Below are 9,236 nucleotides of genomic sequence, written 5' to 3'. Positions count from 1 at the left end.
AGGCTCCGGACGCGCAGGCTCAGCGGCCATGGCTCATGGGCCCAGCCGCTCCGCGGCATGTGGGATCTTCCCAGACCAGGGCACGAACCCGTGTCCCCTGCATCGGCAGGTGGACTCTCAACCACTGCGCCACCAGGGAAGACCCTAGAATACACTTTTTTTAAAAGCAAGGAATTTGTGGGATTTGTTAAAATTGTTGAAGCTTTATGAAATATACTCAAAGTATTTATTAGATAAAGTGAAAAGGGTAACATTTGGGTACCCAAACAAGAGAAAAATTCTTGTAAAACTGTTTTCTAAACAGATTCCAAAGTTATTAAAGAAATTATCTTTTCTCAAAAATACAATGAATCAGAAGAAAATAAATGCACTGGCCTAGAAACCCCCATGCAGACTGAGCAGGGAGGGGAGGATAGTCATTGCCAAGTCGTATTGGTAAACAGGGGACACTAACGGTAGGTTTTGAGAGACTGAGGTCTCTGTGTCCAAGGGACAGATGATCACATAGGCAGATCAGTCTTGCAAATCAACCAGCTCCCCCGCAGCCTCATCACTTCTTAGCTCTTAAATATCCATTCCCACTCTTCCCCTTAGCCCTGCCCGGGATCATCCTACATGACGCAGAGCAGTTCTAGCCATGTCGTATCATCACCCACAGGCAGCTTTCCTTTTGAGGGAGGCTACATCTTTAATTTCTACCAGAAGATGCTAAGTACTATGATTTTAGTCAAATACCTTGTAGTCCCTCAAAGGAAAAGGGAAGTTACTCAGTTCTAGTTAATGGCACTTGGAATGTCTCATAATAATAAGAGTAATCAGAGTTGGGAATGAGTGGGAGCGTGTGGGGATAAAAGAGTCAAATTTGCTTTTGGTATATTTGAAAGGGTTAAAATGTCTTTAGAACAGCACCTTGGGTTGGTCCTACAAGCGCACGTAAGAGGGTTATGGAAACGTCAGTGCAACAGAACCACCCTGATACCCGCTGTGTTGCTCTGAGTCAAATGCTTAATTGCACTATTTCAAGCACTCTGTTTTGAGGTTGTTCTTAACTCAAATGCTGAGGTGTTTTTGTTTTTGTTTTTTTTGTGTGTGTGGTTTTTTTTTTTTGCGGTACGCGGGCCTCTCACTGTTGTGGCCTCTCCCATTGCGGAGCACAGGCTCTGGACGCGCAGGCTCAGCGGCCATGGCTCACGGGCCCAGCCACTCCGCGGCATGTGGGATCTTCCCGGACCGGGGTACGAACCCGCGTCCCCTGCATCGGCAGGCGGACTCTCAACCACTGCGCCACCAGGGAAGCCCAATGCTGACAGTTTTATTTATCGTTAGTTGTTATTTCAGCCAGCATACACCCATTGGATTGCAGTAGTTGCTGTGGACACTACGAATGTGTTTGATTTTTCCCTTTTAAGATGCTTTTGTAATCTCTTCATAACTCATGAAAAGATTTCTATTTCTTATGTTTCTTCAGCCATTGTCAAGCCTACTTTACTTCATTCTACACGTTGGGCATAAGCTACATTGCAGCTTCCCTAGATTCTTCTTCTTACTCTCAACCCTCATAAGCACAGGGTTTGCTCCAATGGAGGCACCCTGGAGTAACTGCACAAGGTCTTGCATAGTGCAGCGTGGAGTGGCTCTCTCCCGTCTCCTGCAGAGACTGAGGCCATTAATTAAAACTCAGCTGCTGACACGCATTGTCAGAGATGGTTCAGGGCTGATACAGAGGTAGACACAGCGGTGCTTTGCTCAGTATTATTTTTGTTTGGGTTTTGCTTTGCTTCTTGCCACCTTGTAGACTAAGGTCAGAGGGAGGAGGGGGCGGGGCGGAGGGGGGGGGCAGTAGCAAGACCAGCACAGACAGTGGTTTGGAAAGCCCCAGGCCGCCTTATCATGCCACCCCTGCCTCCCCTTTACCTTCTTTCTTCCGTTAGTACTGCTGTTCAGTTTCTAACTTGCCTCTGCTTTTGATGACCATCTGCCAATTTCTGTAGGTTCTCATGTGCCTACTGCCTGTATTGAAACTCCCCGAATCATTTCTGAAGTCACTACCTAGCATCAGGCCAGTCAGCCTGTCTCAGGGGTGAGGGAGGCCGCATGAGATGGTGAATAAGCTTTGGGATGTCTGAAGGGTCCACCACACTAACTGACACAGAGTAGATGCTTCAGGAAGTGCCTTATTTCCTTTAACCGTAGTGGATTGTATTCTCACCAGGTTGTATTCCCCCCAACCTGGTAGAATTTGAAAGAAAAGGTTAGTTTTTTCCCATCTTTAGAACTCATGAAAACCTGAGCTATCAGCTCAGAGAGTCTTAGGGTTTATTCAGTTTGCCAAGAAATGACCTATATACTAGTTTTCTTCTTTTTTATCCTCATTCCCCCACTCTTATTGTGAATAACACATTCTTAAATAGGGTGTTACAATGTTACCAGGATTTCATCTTTGCACTTATTGGAGAGAGTTACAGCTGTACATGGACTGACAGATTTTCTCTTCTACCCTATGGTTTTGGTGATTTGGCTCATTTGATAAAACTAAGTGGATTCCTACCTCTCTGTGGAAGGTATAAATAGATTTTGTAAATACCGGGAGGAAAAAGAGCAGTTCATCACCCCTCAGATTACAGATAACTTTGACTTGGGATGAAGCGGGGCTCAGCACTGCGCGGGGGCATAGGCTGGGAGCGTGGAAGGGCTCCTGCCCCGTCTCCACGCGAGAGCACCTTGGCCGCAGCCTCCACGCGACCTCAGATTCTTAAAGAGGCCTCTGTTTGGGGTATTTTTTTTAAGTCAGCAAGCACTGGATTCCAGACTACCTCAGAAATTCCCCAGTCACTAGTCAGAGGACTGAGAGGGTTCCAAAGAGCGAAGCCAAGGACTCAGTTTGCTTTTGAAATTAGAGTGTGATCTGGAGTGAGTGCAGTTTCTCTTCACCTTCTCAGGGGGACATTGTGTCCTGCGCTGGCACGTACATCCATGTGTGGAGCATCAACGGGAGCCCTGTCGTGAGTGTGAACACGTTCACAGGCAGGAGCCAGCAGATCATCTGCTGCTGCGTGTCGGAGATGAACGAGTGGGACACACAGAATGTCATAGTCACAGGACACTCAGACGGTGTGGTCCGGGTAAGTCGGCTGTGAGGAAACGCATTAGGGTATTTGCTGCCGTGGTTCGCCTGAAACTTCTGAAGCTGTCCACAGCTGAAGGACACCTGGAGGTTGTCGTATTGTTTAGCAAACTCTCACTCAGATGCAAACAAACCTTGGCCATTGGGTTATCAGAAGCGGAGAACATCAGTGACTCAGCTTCTTTTCTTCCCATTAAGTAGATCTATTAGTGCTGCTAACCACTTGACAGCTTGACGCAAGCAGATCACTTAAACACGATTTCCATGTCACGTCGGGACTGCTAAAAATGTCAGTTGCATAAGTATTGGCTTTTCAGCTTGTCAAACGGCTTCTTAGGGAAAACAGGGACTGTGTCTCCTCTACAGAGAATCACTGAGCTAGAAAATGCTTCCAGGGGCCTCAGGTCATCCATTCATTCCCTGTCTAGGATCCTGTATGATTTCACCTGAATCCTAGATACTTTATCCTTTTCTTAGTTTTCATGCCTTGGGCCTCTACCGAAAATGAAATCCACAGACTATTTACCTTTGTAGTCTGTTCTAATATTTGGGTTTCTCTCTCAGGAGATTTTTCTTTGTGTCTTTCTTCATTAATCGCACTCTATAAAAGCAGAGAGCAGCTGGCTGCTGCCCTTGTAACCACAGTCACATGCTGAGCAACGATGAGGCCATCGGCCAATCCCACGCCACACTCTGCACCTCAGACAGCAGGCACACCTTAAAGCCGGCCGTCTGCAGAGCAGCATTCCACATTAACCCATCTGTGGGGCATCGTGAAGAGCTCTGTAGCCAAATATGTCTGGGGATCCTGCTTCCTGTATGCCTACTTGGAGATCTAGAGTATATGTTAGTATATGCAAGGTTCTCGGCGGGGTGGGGGGAGGGGGTTGTAAGAACCAAAGACGTGTACTTAGTTGAACTATGTTTTTGAAATCTCTTTGACCCCAGTCCTTTTCTGTCGACCATGAAACACCCACTCATATCTTATGGAACACGATTTGGGGAGAACTGTTTATTTGTAAGCAGTCCCTGCCACATTTTTCAAGATACAGGGAAATTAACTATACACAATAATGAGAATTAAGTTATCTGTTTAACCCTGCGAATCAATCTTCATCCAGTAACTGATAAATTGTCTCTGTAATCAGTTCAACTGTTTTTCATTTCCATACTTACTTAAATTCAGTTTTGGAGAATGGAATTTTTGCAAGTTCCTGAAACACCAGCTCCTGAGACTGTTGAAGTCCTAGAAATGCAGGAAGACTGTCCAGAAGCACAAATAGGTATTTAATACTTTCTAAAAAGTTTCTCAGTAGTTTTCATGTTTCTTTTTTTTTAAGTCATATGCGTAAATTTACATCAACCAAGATAAGCAAGAGCCTGAGGCTGGGCGTTGCTGTCAGAAACAGGATCACTGCCTAGTGTGTAAGGCAGCTGAGAAGGCATGCAAAGTTCTGTCTGGTTCACCAGGCAGCACCCCTGTGGTAGTGTCTTTGTGGTTGGCTTCCACATCCCATAATAAATACAGTTACAAGCTTCCTGGAATACCAGAGGCTTGGGCTTTCAGTTGTGAAAAATACAAAGCAGGTCCAGAGGGCGCAGTGTTGCATGGGTCAGAGGGCCACACCTCAGTCCCACATCTGTCTCACCCTTCACTTGAACAGCTCCCTATGAGTGACAGGGCAGTTTGGTGTTTGTAAACTATTCACAGAGGCAGACCAGGGTCCACGCCCTGGACCTGCTCAAGAAGAACATTCATCAGACAGAAGCTTGGTGATCTGTATTCTGCTATCTGCTATTTGTGTAGCACTTTAAAATTTTCCAGTGAAATATAGAGATAGATTATATTTATGCAGAATGTTTGGAAACAATGCCAGAGAATCAGGCTAAGATGTGCTTTGGGTTACTGAATTCCAGAGAAGTTACCCCTCATCAATTTAGAACAGTTGGTGCAAGACACTTCATAGAAAGGAACAGGGTTTTTTAAGTTCAACCTCTAAATCGTCTCTCCATGGTTAATTTTTATACACTGAGAATTCAGCGTGAGTTTGACAATGTGAGGGAGTTGTTAAGGAAAAAGGCTTATTTTCAGAGAGGCACAAATCCCCTGTCCTTGTAAGCTGAAAGTAGTCTTTACTTTCTTTGCCAGAACCAGTGGACAGAACATTTTAAAGCTTGTATTACTTTAATGCATGTAAATTTCCATAGTCAAATGTAGCTCCACTGAGAAAGTCATCTGGGCATTTGGGGACCTAAAAATTCAGTTAGTATTTGGGGGTTAATAACTATTGTGTGTTGGACATTGGATTGTGTAGTCCAGTGAGAAGTGGGTCCCTTCCCTTCCTTTTAACAAAGCGTGTTAAGTGGATAACAGCGAAAGATGAATAAGAGAGATAGAAGAAGGGGTTGGATTTGGGGAGGAGAGACATTTGTATGCCTTCGTCTTCCTTATGTTTCATATTGTGGACAAAGTTTGGCGGAAGCAGCAGAGGGCAGAGCAGCCCACAGGAAGGATTGACTTGGGACGGTGTCAAAGTGGTGGGACTTGAGGACAGTGGCCTGGGTGAAAGGGAAGATAAGCTAGTGGTTCTCTGGAAATCAGAGCTGCTTCAAAGACTGCTGTTTGAAGACTTTCATGATCATAAGCCAAATTAAGTATTTGTCTTGCTAAAAAATATTTGTCGTGGGCTGGTGCTTGCTCACTTGTTCTTGCTCTCCTTTTTTCCAGTTACATATATTTATTTCCCATAAATTTTCCCTGCAGTAGACTTTATTGCAAGGGAGTTGAGATGAAGAAATGCACAGTAACAATGGAAAGAGGAGGAAGAACAAAACTCTAAATGAAAGCTTTAATCCACAGTTCGTTCATCTATGTTGTCATTTATATTGACTGCTATATGGAAGGCACTGTGCTTGGGACCCCTTCTCTCCAACTGACCACTGTGTTGTAGAAAGAATGATGGAACGTAATAGTCTGGGGTGAAAATTTTAAATATGTGAGAGCCATACAGCTGTTAAAGGAGACCAGAAGAGAGAGTTACTTTCTGTTGCAGGAACCAGGTAAGATTTTAGAGAAAGAAGCATTTAAGCTATGCTTTGGAAGATAGGTAACATCGGAACACATGGAGATTGGGAAGGTGAGTCCAGGTAGGGCCAACCCGAGTGTGCAAAATTAGCTCTACGGAGGAGCAGCCAGGCTGCGTGGAGAGCAGAGTTGGCACCATCCAGCTGAACTGTGGTAGGAATGTGAGGCAGGTAGTGACAATCCACCAAGGCAGGTTTGGGCCAGATTGTGAAAGAATGAATGCCAAGCTAAGGATTTTGGCCAAAAGCATTCTGTGAACTCTGAAATTCTGCCGTTTTGATATCTGTACCTAGCTGGAAATTCTGGCAATTTATTTTCTCTTACTGTAATATTGAGCTTAAAATAGTATGTCTCTTGTGTCTTAACTAGTAGAGGAAAAATACCAGCGGGACAAAGCCGGGTCTAACTCTAATGTGTGTGTGTTCTCTAATTCTCCCACCGCACTACCCAGGGCCAGAAGCCCAGGACGAGGACAGCAGCGACTCCGAAGCAGATGAGCAGAGTGTCAGCCAGGACCCCGGGGACACTCCCAGCCAGCCCAGCAGCACCAGCCACAGGCCCCGGGCGGCCTCCTGCCGAGCCACAGCCACCTGGTGTAATGACAGTGGCTCCGATGACTCCAGGCGCTGGTCCGACCAGCTCAGCCTCGATGAGAAAGACGGCTTCGTATTTGTGAACTATTCAGAGGGCCAGACCAGACCTCACCTGCAGGCTCCCCTTAATCACCCCCACCCCAATCCCGCTGAAGCGCGGAATTTCAGCAGATTGAAGCCCGGTAACTTGAAGCCTGGTGTCTGTTTCTCGCCTCTTGTGGGTGGCGCGAGGGTTGGTGGACGGAGGCGGTGGGCTGTAGCTCTCCCTTGCCCCATCCCTGTGACCAAGACCCCCCACAAAGAGGGCCTCAAGTTTCTTCTTGTGTAAGGCAGACTTAAAGGCCCTTGGGCATTCTCTCCTACCATGGTGTTTGCAATACGTTGGGCATTTTTTAAAGAATAACACCTCAAACCAAAACGTCATTCATTCACAGATTATGAAAGCCTTTGAAAATGGGCAAGCTGTTGATTACAGATAAATAGATAAAATTGTATTCACGGGTAACTTTGCCTATGATAGAGTTGGGGCAGGGTCCTCAACCAGAGAAATTGTGTCTTCTTGTACTGAGGATTTCCCCTTCTCCGTGTGTGTCTTTGTGAAGGCCTGACCTGGTCCATGGTCAGTGTCAAGCCAGACTGCTGTGCCTCTAACTGAGGCAGCAGCTCCCCAGAACAGGGAGGCTGCCGGAGCTGTGTGTTGCAGCACCCTGACGTTTGAGGGGCAGCGGGTTAGGGTGCACCTACCAAACTCTGGCTCCCCTCACTTTGTCAGTCACATGTCACACTTTTCCACCCCAGGGTACCGGTGGGAACGGCAGCTGGTGTTCAGGAGTAAACTGACTATGCACACGGCCTTTGACCGGAAGGACAACGCGCACCCGGCCGAGATCACTGCCCTGGGCGTCTCCAAGTAAGTGTCCAAGCTCTTCCGGCCACTCTTCCCCATGGGGCCGTTTGCTCAGCCTGGGTGCACACACTCGGGCAGTCTCTGGGAGCACAGGTTTCATCTGCATAATCATGTGTGGCTCCAACAGACGAATCAGAAGAAGAAACCTGCTGGTGTGTGGATTTCACTTCCGAATGTCAAAAACCAAAAAGCTTTGCCTTCAAAAAAAAGGTAAAACAAAAACGAAAACTTCACCTTCTGTGTTCTTCAAAGGTACGGCACAGTTCGATTCCAGGGGAGCTGAAACGGAAGCATACATTCGGGCTCAGTCCCATTTTTGTCCCTTTGCACGCACGACCCCCTCCCCAGCGCACACGCCCCCTGGGAACGGGCGTCACCAGAAGCTCTCCGGCCACATGGCGGGGCCGGGGCCAGGGCCTTCCATGCGATGACTCTGTGTCGTGTCTCCTGCAGGGACCACAGTAGGATCCTCGTGGGCGATAGTCGAGGCCGAGTTTTCAGCTGGTCTGTGAGTGACCAGCCGGGCCGCTCCGCCGCTGACCACTGGGTGAAGGACGAAGGAGGGGACAGCTGTTCGGGCTGCTCCGTGCGGTTTTCTCTCACGGAAAGACGGCACCATTGCAGGAACTGCGGTCAGCTCTTCTGCCAGAAGTAAGATGAGATACAAGCTTCCTGAGTGTCTGTGGGTTAAGCTCTGAGGATGTGCCTTATGCCCGTGCGCTGTGTCTGTCTAAACCAGCCTTCACTTCCTCCTTGTTCTTTTTTATTGCCATTGTGAAATATTTGTCACATTGGAAAATACAGAGGTAATCATCACAAACACATGGCCACCCGTGACTCAGGCTGGGAAGGTGCTGACATTTGATCACATTTGCATATAAAACAGTACAGATTCATTTTAAGTCCTCTCTTCACCCTCACCCATCACACGCTCTTCTCCATGTGTTTTTACTTTGAGTGCAAACGTTGTGTTCATAGATAACACTATATTATTGTTTATTGTGTTTTCAGTTTTACATAAATATAGCATACTGTCTGTACCCCTCCGTAACTTATTTTTTTTTACTCAACATTGTTTTTGAAATTCATTCACATAAATAACTATTATTCTAATAATTTCATCTTAACTGCTGTCATATTTTTTGTATGAATATATCAGTATTTATCTCCTTCCCTTTTGGTGGACTGTTAAGGGATATTGTTTCATTTTATCAGTACTACAAACAGTGCTGCAATGCACACCCGTATAAATGCCCTCTTAATACACAAGCTAGAGTTTCTCTAGAGGAGATACCTCAGAACAGACTTGAAGATGGTAGACATACTCATGAGCTTAACTAGATATTCAAAATACTCTCCAGAACAGTAGTGCTAGTTTACTCCACTGCCAGCAGGATATGCAAGTTCTCCCAGTTCTTATTCACACCTGGTATTGCCAAACTTTTCCATTTTTGCCAGTCTGATAGCCAGTAGTGCTTTGTTGTTATAACTTGCAGTGCTTCTGAGGTTGAACATCTTTTTCATATG

At 46.3% G+C, this 9,236-nt stretch overlaps 1 protein-coding gene across 8 annotated transcripts in view; it reads left to right on the top strand.

Annotated features, from left to right (window-relative positions):
- Positions 1 to 8,743, top strand: part of WDFY3 (WD repeat and FYVE domain containing 3) — a 275,458-nt gene extending 266,715 nt beyond the window's left edge. For 4 of the 8 annotated variants that reach the window (XM_055086060.1, XM_028492000.2, XM_028492001.2 and 1 more), the window contains 5 exons: positions 2,940 to 3,122; positions 4,311 to 4,407; positions 6,661 to 6,984; positions 7,601 to 7,712; positions 8,163 to 8,743. In XM_055086060.1, coding sequence (XP_054942035.1) covers positions 2,940 to 3,122; positions 4,311 to 4,407; positions 6,661 to 6,984; positions 7,601 to 7,712; positions 8,163 to 8,364 — 918 coding nt within the window. In that variant the 3' untranslated portion in view covers positions 8,365 to 8,743. Of the gene's footprint in view, positions 1 to 2,939; positions 3,123 to 4,310; positions 4,408 to 5,852; positions 6,179 to 6,660; positions 6,985 to 7,600; positions 7,713 to 8,162 lie in introns of those variants that run through there. The other 4 variants (XM_024115430.3, XM_028492002.2, XM_028492004.2 and 1 more) reach the window with 3 other exon arrangements.
- The last annotated feature ends 493 nt before the right edge of the window (positions 8,744 to 9,236 follow it).

The sequence above is a fragment of the Physeter macrocephalus genome, chromosome 7 (assembly GCF_002837175.3).
Source record: "Physeter macrocephalus isolate SW-GA chromosome 7, ASM283717v5, whole genome shotgun sequence".
In the NCBI taxonomy this organism is placed as follows: domain Eukaryota; kingdom Metazoa; phylum Chordata; class Mammalia; order Artiodactyla; family Physeteridae; genus Physeter; species Physeter macrocephalus.
This window is presented reverse-complemented; position numbering and strand designations above follow the sequence as displayed.